The sequence below is a fragment of the Triturus cristatus genome, chromosome 11 (assembly GCF_964204655.1).
Source record: "Triturus cristatus chromosome 11, aTriCri1.1, whole genome shotgun sequence".
Taxonomy (NCBI): domain Eukaryota; kingdom Metazoa; phylum Chordata; class Amphibia; order Caudata; family Salamandridae; genus Triturus; species Triturus cristatus.
In genome coordinates, this window is record NC_140594.1 from 1,047,447,862 (window position 1) to 1,047,474,407 (window position 26,546).

A 26,546-nucleotide genomic window follows, 5' to 3' on the forward strand; every position below is an offset into this window, starting at 1 on the left:
TTTGTCCACCAGGCCAGCTATGTTCCAGCTCAAAAGGTTTAATTTGTTGTGCAAAACTGCATTCAACAGGGCTCCTCCCTGATAGTTGCTTAAGTTATGATTAGGAGTTTGAAGCAGTCAATCATTATTGTCCACTGCACTTCAATAAGCAAATCTATTGGATGTTAGTATTTCATGGATGGCCCCATCAATTGAACTATTAGTTATGGGGGTCTCTTGCACCCGGCACTCTTTAGGACAATGGTTTAAGTGGGGCTTATAAAAAAAAAGTGCCAGGATAGATCCAAGATGCCAAGGTAAGCCACCTGCCTGGAGGACAGCTCTGATAACAAATATCCAGCTGTTGAGGTGCTACTGAAATTCATCACAATACAACCACCCTCCAGAGATTTAGGATCTCTTCCCACTTAAGGAACTCTCCTAACCATGTTGATGCAGTTGAACAACTGGAAGTTACGCCCCATCAACCAGTGAACAACCTTGTTTTTTAGCCGGGAAGAATTGTTTGTAGAGTTATCTTTCAGTGGTGGAAAATCAGCTAAAACTAAAACAAAAGGAGTCGCTGCAGGGGATATGTTAAGACTGTGGAGCAGAGATGGCAGATTATTTTTTAACCTCTGCCACTGTGGGATCACCATTTAAATTACCAGTGAAAGATTTTGAGACCCTAGACCCAAGAAAGCTACAGCTGGATAGGCCACTCTGTCCAGCGGCCAACGCACTACTCATCTCACAAACATTAATCAGAGGAGACTCGCCACTCTGGAGGCAATGGGAGTTGAGGAGAGTCAGATGGCAACAACAGGGAAAATTATAGATTGGAAACAGGTAAATAGCTTCTGTAGTTGGAAAGTGCCTAAAGGGCACAGGTAAATTTGCAGAGGCATTTACAGACTTTGCAAGTCTGTGATTGCATAGATCAAAGGAGTTAACTATTGTGATTCCAGTCTCTCAAGATGTTTATCAATGATGTTTTCTGTAATCCATTTGACACCCAAGGGGCTCTCAGGGCTCCAGGTAAAGAGTCACCGGCTGCCTTCTCTGCAAGACCATCGGTTTCCCTGTTTTATCTTTATGGGTGGAGGAGAAACAGTGGAACTACTGCTATGGGGATTATGCTACCGAGGTCGTAGATGGGTGGGTATGGCCAGCCATCGCTGATACAGGGCAAGAAAGAGTCTTGGTGCTATCCAAGGATTTCAGCAAAATGTTATCAGCAACAACCGGAATATCAGAAGAAAATTGGACCAAACCATTAGCCTCAGCACCTAACTAAAGCTCCTCTTGCTGAGGTAATTTCCTCTGTAATAGCCCTAGTGGCAGAGGTAAGAAAATTCATAATACTTGAGCCATTATGAGGGTGATTCACAGCAACATAAGAGGAAAAAGACATGGTTTTACCCTTGGAGGGAATGTCCAAATTCCCCAAGCAAGGGAAATGGCCTGGTCTTGTCTCGATCTGGGGTGGAACAGGTACACATACGCCCACACTTGGCCCGATCTTGGCCAGGTTTGCACCCAGGCACGCCCTGCATTCATCCCATACTGCAGGGAAATAAAGTGCATATGTAGCGTCAACGACCGCTGCATCCCCTCCTCCAGCAAAAGCTGAACCAGGTGAGTTCTGGGCTATCGAGTAACTGAAGCCTCTCCCACGTCCTGGACTACAGGGAAACCAGCCTGTTTATGTAGCACCAACTACTGCAGTGGCCCCCTCCTCCATAAGGGGTTTAACCTAGTGAATTGTGGGCTATGGACTCCCTTAGCCCTCTCTCACTTAGAACACTCTTTTACAACTCCTTTTTCCCACAAACACATCATGATCATGTCCCAGCCCTCTAAGTTTGTGGATACCGCCAACGCACTTGTGTTCACTACTTAAGCCATTTGTTGTCGATATTATTTCCTTCCTACAAAAATTCAAAGGTAGTTGTATCTGGTTTAACAAATGGATTAGAATAAATGGTGAAGTCATGTTTTTGAAATCAAAGGGAATTCTCTAAGGGCCTGATTTATATTTCGGCGGACAGAATGCTTCCTCACAAACATGGAGGAAATCCCGTCCGCCGTATTGCAAGTGCATTATCTCCGATGACACTTGTAATACAGTGGACAGGATATTTGTCCCGTTTGTTACAGAGTTTTCTGTCCACTGAAATATAAATCCAGCCCTTAGGCTCTCAGTTTATGATAAATGATAAGATAATTTCTTTTGAAGACCTCATGTAAAAATAAAAGCTCCCTACAATTTTTTTATTCAATAAAAGAAGCCCATTCGCTTCCATAAAAAAACCTTAGTCAAACTCAATTTTAGAATTCAAACATGCAGTCCACTTAAGATGTTTCAATCCTAAAATGTAATCATTCTAAAGTCTTGGTTATATAAAGTAGCTGATTTCAATAGAGATAAATCTGTGACCGAGACACGGGAAAGATTGAGAAACTGACTTAACCATTTCCTAATGTATATTGATATGGGATGAAATATGACTCAAAATTCATTCTACATCAAGGTCTGCCATTATGACTCTGCTCCTTTTATTCTTTTGCAACAGGTCATACTATACTCCACTGTTTATGCATAACACAAACCATAATATATTGTGAGTTATAAAGGGGGACCTGCCTACATATTATTTTTACATGTCCTAAAGCTCATCTATTTCAGAAAGATGTTTGGAATAGGATTACTTTGATATGTAACAATTCCTTTCTCTAAAATTATTTCTTTTTCTTTTTGGGGCTCTAGGCTATTTTGTCTATAATTATTTGCTGAGAAAACGTATTGATATTCTGTTATTATCTTGCAAGTCATAACTTCCAATTTGACTATCACAGAAAGAGTAATAATTATACCCTTAATTAATTACAACTGTCTTTTAAATGAGATAAAAATGTGACTTCCTTTGACAAATTATCTATCTAAATGTGCCGCAGTTTCCCAAAAAGTCATAAAAGTTTATAAACCTCAATCTAGCAGGACCATCTAAAAAAAGTATTAAAAAAAAAAAAAATGTAATATATATATATATATATATATATATATATATGTATATATATATATTTTATTCACCAAACTGCCCAGCTTTGAAAGGGCACTCAACAGCTCCCCTGGCCTTCCGGCATTATCCAACCTCGCTGTAGCCTGCCTCTCCTGTGCCATATGGTGTCCTCATGCCGACGCGTTTCGAGGCTTCAACGCCTCTTCTTCATGGGCTTTCAAAGATCAGGCATTCAAAAAACACTTCCTGTGCAATTCGCTTTTAAACGCCCCCAGTGGGCTTGGCTTAGTGCAACTTTATTTTCAAAGCATTATGGGATTTGTTGTCCCTGGAAGTGCATATCATTATCACCTTCGTAGGTTGAATGTCCCGTTTTGAAAATTAAAAGCATTATTGTGTCCTGTAGTAGGTAGGCAGAGTCAAAGCAGGTAACTATTTGCAAAGGGGGGCTGTGCTTCAAAGAGAGAACGTGTTTCTCTCTGCAGCCTTTCACTCCTCATGAAATGGTGCTCCTTTCCACGGCGGACCACCGTGTAGTAATTTTATTCACCAAACTGCCCAGCTTTGAAAGGGCACTCAACAGCTCCCCTGGCCTTCCGGCATTATCCAACCTCGCTGTAGCCTGCCTCTCCTGTGCCATATGAATACAAATATGTATATATATATATATATATATATATATATATATATATATATATATATATATATATATATATGTATATATGTATATATGTATATATATATATATATTTGTATTCACAGAAAAAAACAAAGGTTACAGGAACGTTATAGTTAGGCTGATATTTCACTCATACAAAACCAGAGATATTTGAGATGTCATGAGTGATTTCACTGACCATGTCATGAGTGATATAATATGTGAGGTCATAAGCAGTGCATTGCGGGGGCGTGACTATTCCTGCTGAATTTCTCTGGTCTTGTACGAGTAAAATGTCAGCCTAGCTATAACGTCCCTGTAACTTTTGTTTTTTGCAGTAAATTTCTAAGGTTTTTTTAATTCCATTTCCCAACTATAACGTCCCTGTAACCTTTAGTTTTTCCAGTGAATTTCTAAGGTTTTTTAAATGCTAATTCCTAACTATAATGTCCCTGTAACCTTTGTTTTTTTCAGTGAGTTTCTATGGTTTTTAAAGCAGCAGTCACGTTTGCAGAGTAGCAGAGAAAGGGGGCGGGCCTCCGATCAGCTCACAGGAATTCTGCTTTGTAGGACTTACAGTAGGTACCATGAGGGCTTCTTGGCCCCCAAGGTCCCTCTGGAGCCAAAGGGACTTCATCCCCCAACTAGTGGTGTGCCAGGAGGCACGTTTACATTCTTTACAAGTTTATTTGCCTCCGGTGTGCCGATTCTTGAAGCATACTGGGACTTGTGGTTTTTATCCATGCACATTTTTTTACCTTCCAGTAGGTTATGTTGAAGATCAGTGCACAATTTAGTTAATGTTTTTAAACCCTCCAGTGGGTCTCAGGATAAGAATTGTCAGTTTCAGAGAAATAAATGGTTTATGAAATCCTCGTCTGCTGAGTGCGTCCTTGCTGCAGGGCAACATGTGGAAATATAAATACACGGCAGGTCCAGCCGTGGAGGATTGCACCACGCGATGAATTACGGGGCCGCCGAGTCTTTGAACTATCTCAACTCGGTAAGCGGCACAGAGGAGTAATGAGATGGGAAACTGACAATTCTTATCCTGAGACCCGCTGGAGGGTTTAAAAACATTAATTAAATTGTGCACTGATCTTCAACATAACCTACTGGAAGGTACAAAAATGTGTATGGATAAAAACCACAAGTCCCAGTATGCTTCAAGAATCGGCACACCGGAGGCATATAAACTTGCAAAGCATGCATGCTGGGATGGAATCAACTTGTTGACTCAGTGTTCACCCATGAAGAAGGAGCAGGAGGCTCAGAAACGCTTAGGGGAGAGAAATTATCGGGATGAATTGCCGGTTTCAGAGAAATAAATGGTTTATGAAATCCTCTTCTGTGGAGCTGCGGAGTGCGTCCTTGCTGCAGGGCAACATATGGAATATATATATATATATATATATATATATATATATATATATATATATATCTCCCAAAATAACGCCCTGTGCTTAAGAACGCACTCCACCGAATACGTATGTATATTTACTCACCTGGGAGGTTTATAAATGGGCAGTTTGTAGTGCAGCCGAGGACTGGCAGTGTTCTTACCCCAAGAAGAAGGAGCAAGCAGCTCCGAAACGCGTAGGGTTGAATATTACGAGACAGAGAAGCTGATCTTTAGAATAAAGTTTCTTGTTGAAACCATCTTCGGTGGAGTGCGTTCTTAAGCACAGGGCGTTGTTTTGGTATATATATATATATATATATATATATATATATATATATATATATATATATATATATATATATATATATCTGCCTTAACAGGTGCCGCGCTCCGTAAGGTGGATTACAGACACAATTGTAAACACAAGCAGTTCCGGGTCCAGTTTACTGCAAACAATTGAACGCACACTTGGAGTAATTATAATTTCAATTATTTATTCCACAACATGCAGGATGACAGACGCGTTTTGGCACGGTCGCCTTCCTCAGTGTCAATAACAAAAATGTATTCATGTATTATTTAAATAAAGTTATCTTAATACAAAACAAAAGTTAAGTGACATCAAAAGAGGGAGAGTGTGTGTCTAATATTGTGGTGAATGTGGCGGCCATCTTGTAATGTTGTTTATGCAACAGTAACAACAGGCAATCCTACATACTTAATTTGTTACATTTTCCAATTGCCTTTCGTCCACCCGTGGGCTAGTCCTACATAGATGCTCTGTGTGTGCAGTGAAATAACAGGTAAAGTATCCCCCAGTTACTGCAATTCAGCACATTTTAACCATTGCGTCCTGAATGGGCTATGCATCCTCGGTTACCATCTAGTTGTCCGCCATGACTTGTGATTACCCTATGTCGAACCACATCTCTTCCTCGTTGTTCAATCCTCTCGGGGCAGTACTCTGCATTTGAATTATATATCTCGATTCCAAGGTTCGCAGTTTTCTAACTCTGACTTCCATTGAGTTGGTTAACAATAAACAATTGTTATTCAGTGCCAAGATGCCCACGGGTGAACGTGCGCTTTATATATACATATGTTATGTTAAGTTATCTCATACAAGGTGTATTTCGATTATCTTTAGTTGTTTATTTTAAATGAATTTATCAAGATAAAGTAGTTTTTCTTACTTTTAATTCTAATTTATCTCTTAGTTCTATCAATTGTAGCAGATTATCTACATTATAATAACCTATATTTTTCTAAGGTTTGGTATCACTTGTTTATCTTTCTTTCTCTCTTCTTCTATCCTTTCATTTCTTCACTGTCTCTGGTTTGTCCTAAATTCAAAATTCACTGTTTCTTTATATTAATTCCTGCCGGTCTCAATGAATTATTGTAATTTGTGATCAAATGTAATCATGTGTATTATTCATTATTGTTCTGACATTGTTTGAATTTATCCTTTGTTTTATTACATTACATATACTATTGTAGAAAGGCTAATAGAAGGCCATGCAAAGCTCTGAGTCATCATAGACGCCTATATCAATTTCTCAAAACTGTTGTTGTGAAATGGTGAATACCAGTGTAGTAGGGAGGGCCCACTATCCCACAGTAAATGAATCTGTAGATTGAAAAGTCTGTCATAAGAATATTAAAGCTTAATAGAAGGCCATGCAAAGCTCTGAGTCACCATAGGCGCCTATATCAGTTTCTCAAAACTGTTGTTGTGAAAAGGTGAATACCAGTGTAGTAGGGAGGGCCCACTATCCCAGAGTAAATGAATCTGTAGATTGAAAAGTCTGTCACAAGAATATTAAAGCTTAATAGAAGGCCATGCAAAGCTCTGAGTCACCATAGGCGCCTATATCAGTTTCTCAAAACTGTTGTTGTGAAATGGTGAATACCAGTGTAGTAGGGAGGGCCCACTATCCCACAGTAAATGAATCTGTAGATTGAAAAGTCTATCACAAGAATATTAAAGCTTAATATTTTTGCTAGTTTGTACAGAGATGGATTGCAACTGAGTAGTTATACAGGCAAAATCAAGTCACATTGGCATAATGTAGAGTATTATTTATTGCATTATCATCATATTTCCTCATTGCCCAGTTTCCTGATAATGGTATATGCTTCTAGGAGACAGTAAGGAGTGAACAGTCATCACGTGTTTTGCCCCTCTGTGTGTGCAGGCCTGGGCCTTTTTCAAGGCTTGAATAGCTAGGCAACATTAAATCAGACTTAGTACTGGTTGACAGAGGCAAGCTATTTTATTTAAGATCACAAGGACGTCAATATTTAGAATGCAAAGATGTACTAGACAAAAAGGAATGGTCAAATACCTGAAGCCCTGGAAAAGCCTAAGTTTGATTTGGGCTATTTTAATAAACATTATTAAACTTGGAAATGTGGTTATAAGCAACTAAATGAAAGATGCCAAGTCGTAGAGGTCTCAGTTGCTTACGGATAATTTTTCAGATGAGAGCATAGACAAGACAAGAGCTTTAGGCCATAATGTACTAATGTATTTCTGCATGGGCACAGAATTGGCAAAACCCCTTGATACACCAAACCCCTTGTTCTCAACTAATCGCACCTCATTATAGAACAGCAAGTTTAGTACCCTTTCACACAAGACATGTTGTAAAAACTTAGTTCAGTTGATGTGCAAAAAATAATGGCTTAAATTCATGTTTGCAATTCACAAAATGTGAATTTACACTTCTAAATTGATTTGCTCACACAATATATTACACTACCATGGTATAAAATTACAAGTGGAATATGTGCTCCCAAGAGCAAGTAGGTGATGAGTGAGAGCACCAAACAAATCTCTACATTTATGGCTATTCAGAAACATTTGCATGCTGGTTCATTTTCATTGAGGATATAAATGGAAATGTGCTCTTGTTAAAAGCAAGAATAATACTTAAAGTAGGGAGTGAATGAAGACTGAACATCCCAAAAACGTAGCACTATGACTGTCTCATCTTCCAAGGGGAACTAATATTATTATTTAAGATTTTGTAAAAACATATATTTCTACTTTAGATGTAGATTCATATGCATGGATACCCACTTAAGCGTGTGAACACAGTTTGCAATGATTTGTACTAAAGATAATGACAGAATCTTGAATTCTGTTGACATAACTGGCTCATTCATTGATTTATAAAGATCAAAGTCACTGTGGACAGAAAATATTGATTTTTAAAAATGACATAAAAAATCTGAAGTAACAAATGAGAACAATACTTTGTTTTCCCCCCAAATAGCGTCTTGGATTCTGCAAGGGGAGCCAAATACGGAAATTTGAGGAGGATGAAATATCTGTTTCCTGTGAAATCTATGGACCAATGGTAACGTCTGCTCTGCTTATATCCAATAAATTGTCTCAGATACACTCATATCAAGCGATGGTAATACATAACTGGTAGAAAGCAAATGATGATAGCCATTTACACCACTCCTGCCTGACAATGTAGATATATCATATTCGGTGTTGGAGTGATGTGGGATTGTACTGAAATGTGGACACCTAAAGGGGTGTGAAGTCATTTTACAAGATGGGATTCAATGTATGATATTTAAGGAGCATATGTTATGTTATGCTATTTGTATTGCCTACCACCACCTGTGAGGGTATTCCAGCGCTTCACAGGTGTGTGAGGCAAGCGAAATTCAAGAATAGAGGACGTGGCTCTGATGCCACTGGGTTATTTTTCATTAAGTGCCAGTATTTTTGTAATATCCTGCGGATCGCACCTTCCTGTTTGTTAATGGTAGTAATTATTCAGAACTATGAGATTCCTTTATTGAACTGTTTATTATTTCTACCAAGTAAAAAGTGCTCCCTTGTATCTACCTTCACTTTTCTTTTTACTTCTTCTATATAGGCATGTTAGTATCCTCTGACTTGAAATCTTCCAGATAGCTCTACAATGGGTTTCTCTTCTTCTCCTTGTTCACTAAACCTTTTTCTGACCCGTAGACTCTCTTCATATGGAATGATTCTTATCAAATTTTGGGGTTGATGACAAGTTGCATGCACTCATGTATTTTCCACCATTGGTTTTTAGAATAATTTGGTTTCTATTTTGTTATTCATAACATGCCCAGTTAGGTCTAAAATGTTTGCCTCTTTGTCACTAATTATGCTAGTAAAATGTAAATTCAATTCTTTATTTATTTTTTCTACAAACAGCTTTGCACTCTCTATTGAACTTTTCCAGATTGCATACAAGTTGTCTATAGATGTAAACCAAATTATCACATTTTACATCCATTTCATCTGATATTCACTTTGTAACATCTGCCCCTTACACCAGCCCATATGTAAATTAGCATAGCCGGGGGTGAAGCGGGTGCCCCTAATTTGATGGAACAACTCATTGTTAAACAAAAGATAGCTGTTCTCCAAACATCTGTGGATCGTAGCAAGCAGCATTTTGGTGTGTTTCCACAATCTGTTTGGTCTGGTACTTAAGAAATAATCAGCCCATACTCATGCTGTATACTGGTATATAATGTTGTCTCATTCATGGTCATGAGTATATACTTATCCTTTAATGGGATGTCAAAGATTCTCTTTAAAAAAAAGCAACGTATCCTGTATACATTATGGTAGGCTCCTTACAAAATCTCTCAGAAAATAATCTGCATACTTAGAAGTATTTTTAAAGCCCCCCCTAACCCCAGTGCTGAAATCACTGGGGCTTTATTGACAGATATTGTAATTTTGAACCGTGAATGTTTAAGAATTTGGTACCTTACCTTGGACATATGGTCCATTAATGCCCACTTGGGCTGGACTAGGTATCAAAAATTAAATGATGGTAACTGGTGTAGAGCAGATTTTAATTGGGGTATTGTGCAACATAGCCTAATATACAATTATGTGTTTTATTTTAATACTTTAAATGTTGAATATCTACCTAATGAGCCAGATGTCTTCCATATGAGTAGGAAAGTCAAATGTCAGCACGTTGACAGGTATGCTTTCTCTGTCCATGATGATGTAATTTATTCGTACTTTAAGAGCACATAATCAAAATGGCTCCTCTATGTGTGATCAAGGCAGCAGGGCAGAAGAAACGCAGCATGGTAGCACAATAGCACTTTGAATAAAATGCTGTATGAGCAACACTCTGAAGTGTCGGTAATCCTTGTATACATGTGGAGGAAGCAGGCAGTAAAGAAGAATCACAGAGATTGCGGGCTCCATATTGTAACTGACGCAGCCTTTGTTCAGGAGCACGGCGGCGGCCAGCAGTCCATGAGTTCGATACAGATAAATATAGTTAAGTCAGCTGTTCCACATGAAAAGCATTTTTTGTAGCATTAATAATTTTGGCCACATTTGACAAATCTCCATAAACCTTTCCAGAAAGGTGTTGATTTATGAGCAGTTTGTGAATGCAAAGTTTCAGGGTTATCCGTCGAACAGGGGCTTAGAAAAATGTTGCTGGCAGCCATTACAGGACTCAGGGACTTATTTCCCTGTGGTGAATTAAAAAAAAAAGATATATATGGGGCAGGGGGGATACCCTACTCCCCTAGGCATCACAGGGGAAACACCCCCAGGGCCAAAATTTAAAAAAATCCAGCAATTTTTGCTGCGATCCCATGGGGCTCCTGGGGATCAAAAAAACAAAAACAAAATGGCAGCGCAGGCTGCAATGAATAGGTAAGGGGAGGGGCCACTTTTAATTACAAGGACCCTGGAGGATGGGAACCCTGGGGCCACAAACAGCTCAGAGAGGGAGAGATGTGTGCCCTCTCCTCTTTAAGTTAAGTAGTGGCCTTGGGGCATAGGGTCCCCAGGGCCTTTTGAAGGCTTGGGGAGGGGGGTGGTACCTATTTTATGGTTCCAATCTTTTTATTGAAGTTTTATAATGAACGAATGCCCTCACCTACATCCAATAGGCCAGTGAGGAGAGAAAATATGTGGGGGCTGATAAACTCAGGGCAGCCGATAGGACGGAGGAAGAGGGGGAGGGGCAGGGAGAGAGCAAGTGGTAGGAAGGGAGGAAGAGGGGAGGCAAAGAAGATCATGCACACTCCTACAGTAGGGATGTGACCTCAAAAAGGGCAAGCGATAATTGCCCACAGATGGGATAAAGTATCACTTCAGTCTCTAGGCAGGGAGCAAGTATTCGGTTCCTGTGAGTTGAAAGACCCATATATATTAAGGGCAAGAGAGTTCTCTGGATTCCTGCACCAGAAAACAAATGCAGGGTGCCCATATAATATCAACTTTGAGGCAGGGTGGTCACTGTGCCCACTGTAAACTTTTCCATCCACATGAGATCCCACAGTTTGTGTAACCAGTCCGCGTTTGGGCAGTATGGTGTCTTTCAGGCAAAATCGCTTGATTCACTGCGCAGAGAGCGAGTGCCATTGCTTTCCCTTTTCTGGATTGCAGGGGATATATCAGAACATAAAGGTTGAATATTGTACTTCAGGGTTATTATAGAAGTTTTTTGGATGTATTAGGGCTGTGGGGGGTATTGGTTTGGGTATGGATATATTGGATGATTGGCTTAGATCCACCCAGCTCGCCAATGCTGTACACATCACATGCACTGACCTCGGTCTGAGCGCCTCTTGGGGAGTGGGGGTAGGGGTAAGGGGAGGAGAGGGGGTGGAGGAGGGGGGGGCGAGAGGGCTGGGTTTGGCTGGGGGGAAGGAGAAGGGGAGGAAAAATTTCAAAAAAATAACAAGTCCAGGTGCCTTTTTCAGGGGCGATATTTTGTGTATTTCTATAATGGTTTGGGCTCTGAATTTTGGCGAAGTCAAAGGAAGATCAAAAAGATAGTAATGGGGAAACTTAAGATATGTACAGTCAATATAGGTGGTTTAAATGACTGGAGGAAAAGGCAGAGACTAGGGCATTTCGTTAGCTTAAATTCTATAGACAGCCTATGTTTACAGGAAAAGCATCTGATACATTTTAAAGGTTTTGATTTGCTGACCTGTTCCTCATAGACGTCTATACTAAGAGGTGTGGCAATTTTAGCCAAATCAACATTCGGAGGGGCAAAACGTCAAAGGGCTGATACAGTGGGGAGATGGGCATTGGTAGAATTGGAAATTGGGTTTACAATCTGTGTGATCTATGGATCTAACCAGGATGATCCTGAAATATTCGATTTTTTGGAAATAGAATTGGCAAACTGGCCTAGTCCAGTTATAGTATGTGGAGATTTTAATATTCATGTAGATTTCATAAATAAAGACCCTTACGTAGGGCGAAAACCTAGGGTATTCCGAGCTATTAGCTCCCTGGCTAAATCACATGGGTTGGCAGATGTATGGGGGAATAAAGATCCCAATAATCCGGGCTTTACATATTTCTCATGTCCTTTCAAGAAATATTCTAAATTGGATTATTTTCTGGTATCAGCAACAGAATTGAACAAAGTTAATATTAATAAATTATCGAAAACTATGTCTGATCATAGCCCTCTGATTTTGGAATATGAATGTGAGACTTTAAAAAATAACATTTCAAGATGGACCTTTGAAAGGAAATTGCTAGCGGATACTAGCTATGTTGAACATTTAAGGAAATGGACTCAGGATTATTTTGATGCTAATCGTTTTAGCGCCTCCAGAAACAATGTTTGGGACTCATTTAAGGCAGCATTGAGGGGTGAAACAATTAGTTTCTCTGCTAAGCGTAGGAAAGCAGATCGGCTAGAGAACTTGAGACTAATTAATCAGATAACAGAAGCAGAAGAACAGCATATGAGGGAAATTGGCCAGGGAAAAGATGGCATGGGGACTCGGCAGAGGATCTCTATTATCCAAGCAGAGCTTCATAAGCAGATAGCCCAGAAAGCTGCAGGTGAATATCAGACCCATAGAGGCAAACTATATGAGACTGGAGAACAGGCAGGCAGACTATTGGCACTTCGGATCAGGCAAGGGAAAACCAAAAATATTATTTCAAACTTATGTGAAGATAACCAGAACTATTCGGAACCAAGTGATATATTGAAAGTTTTTAGAAACTTTTTTCAGACATTGTATAAGGAAGAGACTGATCTACAGACCGGAAGACATGAATTTGTGGATAGTGGTCCTCAGGTAAGCATGGCCGATAAAGGAGAGCTAGATAAGGATTTGGAAATGGGTGAGGTATTGGAAGCATTACAGGAGTTAGCAGTCGGAAAGGCGGCAGGACCGGATAGCATCCCATTAGAAGTTTATAAAAGCATTCAGAAGGAAATTGCCTTAATATTGTTGGATTTATTTAATGGGATAATGTGTACGGGTGTAATACCGGAGTCCTGGCATGAAACAAATATTATTGTCTTTCACAAAAAAGGAAAACCTAAAGAGTACCCTGGATCCAATCGGCCAATATCCCTCATCAACGCGGATAATAAGATCTATGCTAAGATTTTAGCTAAAAGGTTGGGAAGGATTATTGGCGGTCTAGTCTCCCCGTGGCAGCATGGATTTATTCCAGGCAGAGGAACAACTGATCATATTAGGCGAGCCATCACTTTGTTTGATGTGCAGGCTGCCTCGGGGGGAAGGATGGCCATGATCCTTCTCGACGCAGAAAAGGCCTTTGACCGTGTTGCGTGGAAGTATCTATGGGGGATATTGGACCAAAGGGGCTTTGGCCCTAATATAATAAAAGCTATTAAGGCCATGTATTGTGACCCTAGGGCTAAAATTCAGCTAATGGGTGAAAGCTCAGAACTAATTCATATCTCCAGGGGGACGCGTCAGGGGTGCCCCTGCTCACCTATTCTTTTTGCTTTATATATAGACACGTTGATAGGCAGAATTATGGGTTGCAATGATATTAAACCAGTAGTGTGTAATAGGATGGAGACCAAATTATTGGCTTATGCGGACGATTTGGCGATAATTACATCTGAGCCAATTAGGGCATTAGTAGCTCTTAAAGGGATAGCGGAGGAATTTGGGTGCTCATCTGGCTATCGTTTAAATGAGGACAAGACTCAGATAATTTGTACAGCCAATATTAAAAAAGAGGATATAAGATATACTGAGTCAGCAGTCTATTTAGGGGTTATGGTTAGCTCAGCAATAGATTTGATTATAAAAGAAAACTTTGCCCCTCTTTTGAAATCAATAACGGCAGACCTTAAAAGAATAGATACCCTACATCTTTCTATAATAGGGAGAGTTAATGTGGTGAAAATGACTATGTTCCCTAAGATCTTATATCTTTTTCGCTCTATCCCATTTACTATAGATGAGAGTCTATTAAGGTCAATAGAAGCAATTTTTGTGAATTTTATTTGGCAATACGGCAAAATAAGACGATCAATGAAGTACTTGTCCATTCCACGGGAAAAAGGGGGGTTAGCAATGCCGAATATCAGACTGTATTATTGGGCGTGTCTGCTGACTAAGATGGCAATCCTATTTGATCCTGCCACTAATCTTTCGGAATCATCATTTGGTACTCAAAATCCCCCCTCTATTTATGTACTTATGCTGGGCAGAGAAGCACTGGGGCTTTTGCTGCGGAAAACTGAGCGGAGATATTTAAAAAAATGAGATACAAGACTCTTGAAGGGATTTGGCAAGTATGGAAACAAGTTCGAAAATTATTATCAATACCAAAAGTTAATAGGTATTCACCATTGTGGAATTCTAAGGTTTTCCCGCAATTGAGCGGGGATAGTATGGGGAGATTATGGGAACATCACGGAATCAAAACATTAAGTGACATCTTTGAAGGGGAGGTCTTGATGGGATTCAAGAATATTCAGCAAAAATACAATATTCCAGGGAATCAAGGGTTTAAGTTTGTGCAAATTCATAAAACTATAATGGCTTTAAGACAAAGGATTGTTATCGGGAACAGAATTAAAGTGATGGATTATATATTAAAAGGAGGTAATAAGATTAAATTAGTATATAGATTTCTATTGTTAGAGATCCCAGATGATTTGGAAAAGATGGAACCTGCCTGGGTATCGAGATTGGGAGACCCAGATGTTGATATCGACAGAGCACTTCAGTTAGCTATGAGTTTGTTTCGCTCAACGAATTTGAGAGCCCAACAATATAAAACCCTTTTTAATTTGTATTTCACGCCAGCGAAATTGTTTATTTGGGGTAAAAGGGAGAATGATAACTGTCCTAGGTGTCAGGAAGGGCCCGCAAATCTAGTACATATGTTTCAGCAATGCGTGAAATTAAATGTAATTCGTGGGGAAATGAAATTTTTGGAGATGCTGTTAGGAGTTAAGATTAATTTATCCCCTACTCTTATGATAATGGGAATGGATAGTAAGTTGGGGCTGAATAAAGAAGAAGAAGCCCTTGTTTTTATTTCTGTCTCGGTTCTTTGGATTCTTATCTCAGCGGGCTGGAAAGACACACAAGCGCCGGTGTTTCATATGTGGCTTGCAAGACTTTTGGGTATACATAATATTGAATCTTCCCTTTTTGTTTATTGGGGTAGGAAAAGAAGAGAAGTGGGACAGAATTTGTGGGCTCCATTAAAGAGATGGAGGGATTCTTATTTATAATACTTTGCTCAGATAATAAGATCTAAGTATGTTGATTACAGAGCTATATTATTATTTTGTATAACCTATTAAGTATCACTATTTGTCGAATGGGATTGTAAGATGTAAATTGTATATTGTTCTTGGTACCTGGACAAATAAATATAAAAAAAAAAAAAAAGAACATTGGGTATGCCCAGTAGAAAGTAACTGGGAAAATAGGGAAGACCGGTAGTGAAGATATCATCAATATCGCTCAGGACTTCTTCCCAATAGCCATGTAGCTTGGGGCTACGCCAAAGGAGATAGGTTAACTTACCATTCTCTCCGAATGAGTGCCAGCATTTGTCAGATGTGCCTGGCCTCCAGACTGCCAGTCTGGCTGGGGTATAGTATCATTAATGAGTAATCTTGAGCAGGGTTTCCAACCCAGTCGAGGGGTAGACAGAAGTATGAGTTCTGCGTAGGATGCCTGCCCATTTCTTTGTTGTAAAGGGGGGCTCAAGCTCTGCTTCCCACCTGACTTGGGCTGGAGATTTTGACAGCTTGAGAGGTGTAGACAGAAAGCCAATGTATGTTGGATAGCAATTGCTTGTCGATAGAATGAGTGACTGTCAATTTTTCAAATGCCATCAATATGCGGCTAGTGTGTGGGTGGATCTGGGATTGTATGACTCAGTGACGGATTGCACTGTATCTTCTTTCTCCTTGGGCTGGGAGGACATAGGAGTCTCACACTTGGGTGAAGGTCGGGAGGCCAGTGTGTTCATAGAGGTCTCCCAGTCTTTTGCAGCCTGCTTCTAGTCAGGCCTGATAGTCCTTTCCTGAGTGGGCTGGTGGGAAGGCAGGATTGCCAAGAATTGTGAGTGGAGATAGGGGAGAGCTCTTAATGTACTTGAACCTTGTCCCATGCTACCACTGTCGCTCTTTTTACCCTAAAGAAATATACCCCAGGTGGCCTGTGTTTCTTGAGAAGTCATTGTATTTTCCATATGCAAACGCCTGCTACTTCATGGTCTAGGAAGCACCAATGCTTTTCTGTAAGGGGTCTGGCCCATTCTACCATGTAATGGAGTTGTGCAGCAACCTAGTAGTTGCTCAGGTGTTGAACCCCGAGGCTGTTATCAGTGATTATTGCGTAAGCTGCTTCCGTGCCATCCGCGGTTGCTTATCTACCTAAACAAAGCCTTTGATGAGCTGCTGCATCGTGAGAAGCAAGCAGGGAGGTGGCTGAAGACGGACGTTCTGCAATATTTTATTTTTTTTACAAATTTTATTGGGTTTCATGTCAATTACATTGTACAAAAACAGATGTTATGCCCGTTGTCGTGCGTTGTGCAAAGTCACAGTATATTGTGTCACAGGCATACAGTTGTTAACCCTGTTGAACTTCTTAAATGCCTCCTACCTCTCCCCATGAGTTACATAAAGAATCGTACAATGATTATACATCATGAAAACATCCCAGTATTTCCTTCAGTGACTGGGTTTATAGGTTATATGGATTTACTGGGCAATATCTGCTGAGGGTCTGAGCTCTAATGTGTGGCCGGTGCAGGTGATCCCATGGGTGAAACTTCTAATGAAGTGAGTTCAGGGTCTTTAAGGCAGTCCACTGGTGCCTTCCAAGCTCGGGCAGTGTCTAGGGTGTCAATTCCCCACCTTGCTTCTCTCAGCAACACTCCTCCCTTGCATCCCGCCCATCTGTCTAATTCTCTGCTCCATGTGGTCACTTGTGGTTCCCCAGGGGACTTCCTGTTCCTGATGATGTCTTGTTTTGCCAGTATAAAAGCCAGATTCTGAAATCTACTTGTGACCTTGGTGTTGGAGGTATGTGGGAACCAGTTCAGTAAACAATGGCCAGGAGAGAAAGGGACCGCCTTCTCTATAACTTCAGCAACTATTCTCGTAATCTCCTCCCAGAAATGATGTAATGAGGGACAGGACCACAACATACACAGAAGCTCAGCTCCCACTTCCCCACATCTTGGTGTATGCTGTGTCAGTCACGTGGAAGTAGTTATTAACGTGACCTGGAATGTTGTATGCTCTGGGATGGATGTAATAATCAATTTGAATCTGGCATTCCTAGATATCTTCATGACTCTCTCTAGGACAGACTCTGAAGGGGCAAGTCAGGTGAGTATGGGATCATCCACGCATGGTTTGTAAACATCCGTTCCAGCGAGTGCATATCACTCGAAACTCTTGGGTGTCATCAACTGAAGGGCGCACCACTCTCAGCAGTGCCCTGGTTAAGCTGGGAAGCCCTGGCATAAATGATCCCAGGACACTATCTGGGGTCTGTCTGCCTGCTAACCATTGCACCAACCATTGGAGTTGATCTACAATATAATATGCCTCATTGTTGGGGGACTGCCAGTCCTCCTGTTGTCGCCGGGATTTGTAATGCAGACAGCGCCACTCTTCTACGGCCCAGTCCCTATATAAATGCGGTAATCAAGGAGTCTAGCTCTCAGAACATTACTCGAGGGATCCACACTGGGAGTCTCACAAAAATGGTATAGCAGTGCCACCATCTTTAAAAGTGTTACACACCTTGCTACTGATAACGACAGAATTTTCCAAAAATACATATTTGTCTGAAGCGATCTGACAGCCAGCCCCAGAATGCCACCATCTTTAAAAGTGCTACTCACCTTGCTACTGATAACAGCAGTGTTTTCCAAAAATACATATTTGTCTGAAGCGATCTGATAGCCAGCCCCATGTTTCCATCTAGTAGATCTACTTGGTTGTGATAAACCTTGACTCTCAGAAAGGACAGGCATTGGGGTTCCCACTACAATAGTCCTAACCCCCTCCGGAGGATTGCGGTCTATCCCTTTCGAAAACTGTCTTGATTTCTGCCAATTAACGTTTAAGCCGACAGTGATCCAAACTGTTCTAGTGGCTCTGGCTCCAGCCAGATCTTCTTCTGTGTTCTTGAGGATAGTCAGTAGATCATCCACATACATGGTTATGTGGTGATGGTGGCCACCAACTTTTAACCCCTTATATATATATTCCCCATTCTCGCATAGCTTACCAAAGGCTCCGTGGGCAGCGCAAAGTGCAAGGATGATAGTGGACACCCTTGCCCCATTCCGCATCCCATCTTTTATATATATAACTTTCAGATATGGTCCAACCCGTTCGGATCCTATCCATGAGGTTTGTATAGAACAGTTTGGTCCATGCCAAGAAGCACCTCCCCAACTGCATGTCTGTCATCACATCTTATAAATAACCCCACTCCAGGCTGTCAAATGACTTTTATATTTGTACAGAAAATACTGCTGCTTCCAAGCGATCATAATCGTTATCCTCCAACAGCGCCGATAGGCGCAAGATGTTGAGTGCCATTTTATGGCCAGGAATGAATCCTGCCTGATCAGAATGTATTAGTTTAGTCATGAAGGGGAGGAGTCTGGTTGCCAAGATCCTTCTTAAAATCTTGTAATTTATGTTTAACATCGATAACAGTAATCTGCTCCACCACCGGGTCCTCCCACCCAACACTTTTATTAGAAGCAATATTTCCTGACTCACAGGAAGTAAGTGTTCATGTCCCTTCCTCTCCAAATTTTAGACTTCATAGTTACTCAAATGAGGCGCCCCTGAAGTTACCAACTTGTCAGCTGCATGATAATATTGCATCTGACGTTCCGGGGATCACCTTAGGCAATTCAAAGCTCGTGCCCCTAGAGATAAGGGAATTGTGGTCGGAGTCCGAGTCTTGTGCACCTCCATCATCAACTGGTGATGGGGTCCCTTTTCACTGCTGCTCATTGAGGCTACTGCTGCCATTACTTTCTGTCTCTGTTGTTGGACTTTGGCTTGGGACAGAGCTTCTGAGTTGTGGGTCTTGGTCCTGCACCAAGATTTGGCCCTGCATGATCGCCTTTTCCAGGAGTCCTGGCTGGAACCTGGTTGAGAATGTTGGTTGTTACAATTTCAGGTCACTTGTGGGGGTCTGGAAAAATCATTTTACTTTTAATGTCACGACTCTGAGCCGGGCTTGGAACATCATTATATATGGGGTTTCAATCTGTCTTGTCTAAGATTTTTCTTTGCTTCTAGGAAAGTGGACTGTTGATGTTGCACCTCCCTTGAGAAGTCCAGGACAATTTTCACTGCGCTGTTTGCCACTGAGAGTTCTCCCTTATGCCTGGCCTGAACCAAGATGTGATCCCTGTCTTTATAATACAGCAATCAGCCTGCAACAGGACACAGCGGAGTCCCTTGGAGTGGAGGTTTCACTGGCACTCTATGCGCTCTTTGTGGAGCGAAAAACGAGGAGAGGCCCACAATTGCCACTTCCTCCCGGATCCACCTCTCTAAGTAGGTCTACATGTTGTTCCCTTCCATCCTCTCAAGAAGGCCCACCACTCTGATGTTCTTTCAGAGTAATCTATTTTCAGCATCTTCTGCCCTCAGTTCTAGCATTCACACTTTTGCTTCCATGGTGGCTAGTCTCTTATTCGCCGATGTCAATACTGGAGGCACTTCAGCTAGGTCTGTCTTCACCATGGCAACTCTCTCTGCTAATCCGCGGTGGTTATCCCTCAAGAGTCCCAGATTTGCTGCAAGAGTATCTATCTTAGGTTCCAATACCTCCTGTGAGGCTAATATTGCCTGTAGTATGTCCTTGATTCTTGGGCTTTCAATAGCTTCTGGCAGCTGATCCTGATAACTGTCGTCTCTCGGGGATTCTGTAATTTCCCTCGGTGGTAGACTCCCCACCTCCTTGTCCCTCAGTGGCTCCTTATGTGCACCCCGCTCCCAGGGAGTCACTGGACCCGGAGTAGGTTCCAGACAGTTGGCTCAGTCCCAAAGGGTTCCTTCTTTGTCTTGTGGGAGGACACTATTTGGGTTCTCCAATCTCTGTGTTTTACCTTCTGTTTAGCAGTCAATGCATTAGAGTCAACAGCCTCGCACTGCTTCTGTCTGCTTCTGTCTGTCACCCAAGACAAGATCACCCCAGGTGAGCTTCTGGAAGAAATAGGGGGTTGTTTGTCTTTCACCAGCCCACTGCTTCAAGTGCCATTTGTCCACTCCCTACGATTTCCACAGTCCCAGAGGGGCACTGGACCTGGTGCCATACCAGGGACCTCTCTCTTGGATTCCCAGTCTGTTCTTTGCTAACGTTTGCACATTGGTAGGTGCACTTCAAGTGCTGCTAGTAGCAAAAAGAGTCAGTTCCCATAGTGGCCCCTCATATTTGGTTGCAAGGATCCATTTACAATCATCAGTCATCTATGTTGTCCCTCTGTTACTCTCACAAACTAAGGTGAAGTAAGGGGCCTCTGATTCATGCCTTATAGTGACTTATCTTTCCATGCCGAGTCCTGCAGAGAGTATGTTACTCGCTGTGGGCCTTTTTCAAAGCCGGTTGTGACCAGCCGCAGCGGAGCCTTCTTAGACGTCCTCTACCATCTGCTCCATGTTTCACCTTTGAAGGGGCCCCGACCCAGGCTGGGCCCCCAGCCTCAGACGTGGCACGACAACATTTCAGCCGTTACTCCTGAATGTCCTGTCTGGGGGCCAGTGCTGCCTTGACAGATCAAAAGGTGGGCCAGTCTGTAAGTGCATGTGCCTTCCGCTGATTTAGGCCTGGGACACCCCCAGCTCACTTCTCCTTGCTTTTTGGGGCCTGCCACTGTGGGTTTGCTTCTATCGGTGCTGCCACCCGGCTCTCTGCTCTTTTTGTGTCTGATCACTTATGTGGGGGTTCCCCTGCTGTCTGTTCTGTGCTTTATTAATGGGTGTCCCAGTAAGGCTCTCTACTGTTGGCACAGCCTGGTAACTCTCCTGCCAGCATTGCATTAGGAATGACTCCGTTGGGCAACCACGCTCAGTGCGGGTACCCTACCACTGATCGTAGCCCAGTGCATCGCCTTCTCAGTATATCGCACTGGGTGGTCGTCGCTGCTGGCATGCACTTACTGTTGGCAGCACCACTTGGGTCTCCTTTCACTTTTGCGTCATTCGATTCAGAGCAGCTTTGGTTATAGCCTCCATTCTGTCTTCCTCTTGTTGTTTGTGAAGGTCTCTCCCCCTCAGGCCTTTTAAGTTCTGCGTGACTGGCTCACAGACTCATGCACAGTCTGCCCAGGTTCTTGTAGGCAGCTCTTGGGGGTGTCAGCTTGTTTCCTCTAATCCCCGCTGCCTAATGCAGGCCAAATATCATCTGCTACACTCACCCAGTCCGCCCCAGGTATCTCGGCAGGTCAGGCCTTGGCTGGGTCCCTTCCGCCGCCTTATGTTAGATCACAGCCGCTATCTTGATGCCACAACTGTGCGGCTTTGCTGTGAATCAACTGTGGCTGCTAATCACCTCTAGTTCGCTTTAGCCTTTGCTCAGGCTGGAATCCTGAGCCTCACTGACTGCTCCTCATCATGTTGATGTCCTCGGGGTCGGTTTTCTATGTCAGGATGGTACTTGATGGGGCTTTGCCGGAAGGAGCACCGCTTGTTGCTACCTATTCTATTGAGGCCAGGCCACGCCCCCGAGGGTCTGCATTATGTACAAAATTTGGGGCAGGAGAGTAATTATTACCACTGGCAATCTTTCTATGAATGAGAGGACTACCGATCTCCAGGCTTGCAGTTCTAAGCGTGCAGTGACCAGCCAGCCCATGTAGTTACCCTCTTCCGTCTTGCCCAGTGAGGGGCAATTCTTGAGGCCAAGATATTGCACCCACTGCGTAGACCAGGGCAGGGGATAGAAGTGCTCCAGCTGTGCTCTGTCTTGAGGTTGAACCATGAGATTCAAAATATGGGCTTTTGTAGGTTAACTTTGAAGCCGGAGACATGCCCAAAGGCTGACAGTTCATGTAGAAGTATGGGGATCAAAAAATAGGGTTCTGTGAGAGTTACCATTACATTCTCTCCATATAGGCCAGCTTGTGTTCATGGCCTAACATAGCAAGGACTACAATCTGTCAGTTCGCCCAGGTTTGTTCCCTGGGGATTGAGAAGGGCTGCAAGATGGTGTAGTTGACCCAACCTGGCCAGTGGGCTGCTGATAGCTACTTCTAATCCTTGTTTTAAAACGTGCTCCAGTGCCCATCTTGTCAAGAACACTGTATAGGAATGGCAAGTGGACAGGGTCAAATGTCTTTTCAGCATTGATGGACACTAATAGTGCAGGCCTACTGGCCCTTGAAACCTTGTCAATCAGATGCAGTAGTCATTTGGTGTTGTCACTACAGTTCTACTCAGGAATGAATCCCCTTTGATCCGGATCGATGATGCCTTGCATATATGGGCTAAGTCTAGCTGCTAGTATACTAGTGAAGAACTTGCCATCAACATTATGGAGGGACAATGGCCGATATACCAAGCACTGGATTGGGTCCTTCCCCGGTATGGGGATTACTGTGAGCAATGCCATGCTCATAGAGGGTGTACGTTTGCCCGAGTCTGTAAAGGAGTAATATAGTGTTGCGAGGAATGGGCTAGTTGGGGGCTAAATGTCTTGAAGAGAGAGGGAGTGAAGCCATCAGCCCCTGGGGATTCAATTTGATGTAGCTTGGCTATGGCAGTGAGCACTACCTGAGTCTGGATGTCCGCATCAAGTAAGGCCGTGTCTTGGGGAGGTATGATATCAGTATTGATGGCCGCTAAATATTCCACCATTTTAGTGGGGTCAGACTCTTCTGAATCATAGAGAGCTGAGTAGAATTGTTCTAAGCCCCAGGCAATTCCTTCGCCTTTGGGTGGCGCGCCTGCCAAATGTCTGTAAGACCAACCTCCTGCAGCCATTTTGCTCCTTTGAAAGAAAGCACCTCAGTCTGTCCAGTTCATTGAGCTTAGCAGTTTTGTTGGGAGTGTGGTATCAGATTGAAATCCCCTCCCACCAGGAGATACTTATTTTGGGAGAGAAGGACCTGACTAAGAGCCTTGTTGATGAATTGTTCCTGGTGGTCATTGGGAGAATATATGGAGGCTAGGGTAAAGGTGTAGGGGCCATATGCAATTTGAAGCAACAGTAACCGCCCTGAAATGTCTGCCTGTGTCCCAAACCGTACCCTTGAGGAAAAGTGTTGGTTTGGAATAATCTGGAGCATAGTCTTTTCCAGTGTTGTTTAAGCAGGCGGTTTTCCTTAGTCTCAAAGTAAGCAGCATGTGGCCAGACATTTCACCAGGGCATTGAGACCTCTACTGTTAAGGCTAAGTATCTTCACCACACAATGGATTTACGTCTAGTATGCGAAAGACTGGAATCCATAAGGTGAATTGTTGGGACTCGTCAGTTTTGAATGGCTGATACTCCCAATGTGGGGTTGGGAATAGGTAAGGTTGGGCCCGAAACAAGAAGGAATCAAACAGGGGGAGAGCATGAAAATGGGGTGTTCCTGGAAGGAGAGGTGTCATCACTGTCCTGGGGGGTGATGTCGACAATCAACCGGCTCGAGAGGGCTCCAAGCCAATTGCCTGTGCTCCGCAGGTGCCTAGGAAGTGTTTTAAGGGGTGCTAATTGGCACACTCAGGACCAACTGCTATGTCAAAGTTCCTGGGCAATTCAGGATGTGCTAATGGGAGTGGGTAGGCGCCCCATGGTGGTTTCCAGTTTTCGGCGGGGCTCCTCTGCCACAGCTGATAAAAAGGAGGAGGGGGACTGAGTAGGGACACATGGAATGCTGTGTCAGTCTACCTGATGTCACTCTCTCTGTCCCCCCTCCAACAGCAGCCCCACTCACTCAAAGGCGGCAGTATAATCTGGGCCTGGTGCCATTCCAAGTCTGTTGCAAGGCCTCCGGCTGTGGTTCAGGTGCACTTTGCTGGCTTGAGTACCCTGTCTTAGCCTCTTGTAGGTAGCTAGTTAGGGTCTCCTCTGTGGGCAACAATAGCCAGCGTGTGTGTTGCCCGAGATCTGGGCAGGGGGAGGCCTCTCGTGCTCACAGATGTCCTTTGGTGTGGCCGCTTCAGGTGTGGGTCTTTGCAACATGGTCGCAGGTTGAGCAGTTCTGGCAGCTACCGCTGGGTATCTGCGCATTCTCAGGGAACCTCAACCAGCAAGGGGGTTCTCATCGGGTTCCCCTACCCACCTGCAAGATGACAAGCAGTTTGGGCAATTAGGTGTGCAGGTTGATGGACAAATACCGTGGAGCGCGGTAGAGAAGCTCCTACACAGTCGCCATCTTGGACATGCCCCCAAAATAATATTATATATAGAGTTTTGAAAAACTAATCCTTAAAATAAATCTTGAATAAATACTGTCCATTGGAAAGGGATAAAGGAAAAAAAAATCTTCACACAAAACGGGCTAGGAAACTTGGAGGGAGTTGAGCAACAGAACAAAAACACGTCAGGAAGTGTCAGGAGAACAGGATTATGTACAAGGATTACATTGTCAAGTACACAGTTAAAGCATTGTCTTAACAGAGGAGTCCATGTAAATGATAATATCCACCCCCAAGGCACATGATGTATTCCTACGAGTTTACAGGTCTGGGGGGATACAGTTACTGGCCATCCTCACGGTCCCCCTTGATGACTATGTCCAGATCTTCTGCACCTATGGACTCACTCTGGTTGGCCAATGTAGGACCAGACACCCCATGGGGAAACAGAGAAGGAAGACACACTTGATGATACCAATACAGTGGTCTGAGTAGGTCTTTCGGACAACGCAGACAATATGGCTACACCCAAGGAAGTGATGGAGGCATTGATGTTTTCCAGAAGTCTGGAATGTGACTCTCTGAACATACTGACCTCATATCTGATCTCCGGTAAGCCAAAAGAGAACACCGTCCGGACATTCTCATCTGCCACCATGATTCCCTGGGGTGCAGCTATGGGAGCAACCACACATGGAGGGGTTTGGGTTTAACTTGAAGAGTGTGGGGTTTTGGAGGCAGACGTCTCCCTCAGCTCTTCCTGGTGGGCACTTGGAAGGAGAATAGAGGAGGGGGGTGCAGCTGTAATCCCCGATGGAATGGAGGCCTCAAGAGTTAGAGAGGGTTCGTTGGCAGGCTCAGATGGTGTTGGGGCCTGCTCAGGGGACACCATCTCCATTTCTAGTTCTTGTGGGCCAGAGGGAGACCCACATTCATCATCTCCCTGGCTGGTGGTGTCCCTCTCAATGTCTCCCCTTCAGTCTACTCAGTCTCCACCCGGGCTGTTTTTTTTTTTTTTGCAGAGTTTTATATAGCGCGAACTTGACCCGAATCCAATCAGGTGTCAGAGCGCTTTACATAGCACCAGTTACGTCACATGAGGACATGTTGATGGCAATGTCTCTGTCCGGGTAGGCGCACTAACCCTCCCTGTTGCTTGGTCTTTCTCCTCTTCCTCCTCACTGGTGCTATCCAGAGGATGTGCCCACTGATGAGCTGAGGATCTCCTGGCCTCCTTCTGGCCCTGTCCTAATGGTCATTGGCCAGTCACTGTCTACTGAAAATGAAGACCATTATGTAGTTGGTGTACAATTTCTAATAAAGGTAGAGACAACATCAAGCAAGTGCTAACATAGTACGTCCTTGAACTCACTAACCAATAATTTGTGGTTTGAAATCAAAAGTAGGTGTACTGCCTCTGTAACGTCAAAATATTAAGTAAACAATAACATATTTTTCAATGTAGGTTCTTATAATCTTCATATTTACCAACCTCACCTTCAGCATTAGTGCAATGTTGAATGCCTGGCATTTAAACATAGTTATCTTCCAAAGTAATTTGAGAAGGAGAGATAGTACACAGTCAATATGGACATCTCCACCCCTAAAAGTGGATCCATGTTTATCCTTTTATTTTCCCAACTGCACAGTCTCAAAAGTCTTACACTTACTATCCACTTTCATCTGTTGTATAGCATAACAAAACACACCATAGATGCTAAATGTGTTGTACCTATGCAAACAAGGCCTTGGATACATAACCTTTGAAAAGATGTGATTCCAAATGTTTGTATTTTTTTGGCAACATCACACACTCAGACATGCCACATGGCAAGAGCTAT

General features: G+C 42.9%; 1 protein-coding gene across 1 annotated transcript in view; it reads left to right on the forward strand.

The window, feature by feature from the left end:
* LOC146785921 (fetuin-B-like) overlaps positions 1–26,546 on the forward strand; it is a 129,631-nt gene that overhangs the window by 82,639 nt on the left and 20,446 nt on the right. The window contains exon 6 of the mRNA XM_085635319.1: positions 8,344–8,427. Coding sequence (XP_085491445.1) covers positions 8,344–8,427 — 84 coding nt within the window. The remainder of the gene's footprint in view (positions 1–8,343; positions 8,428–26,546) is intronic.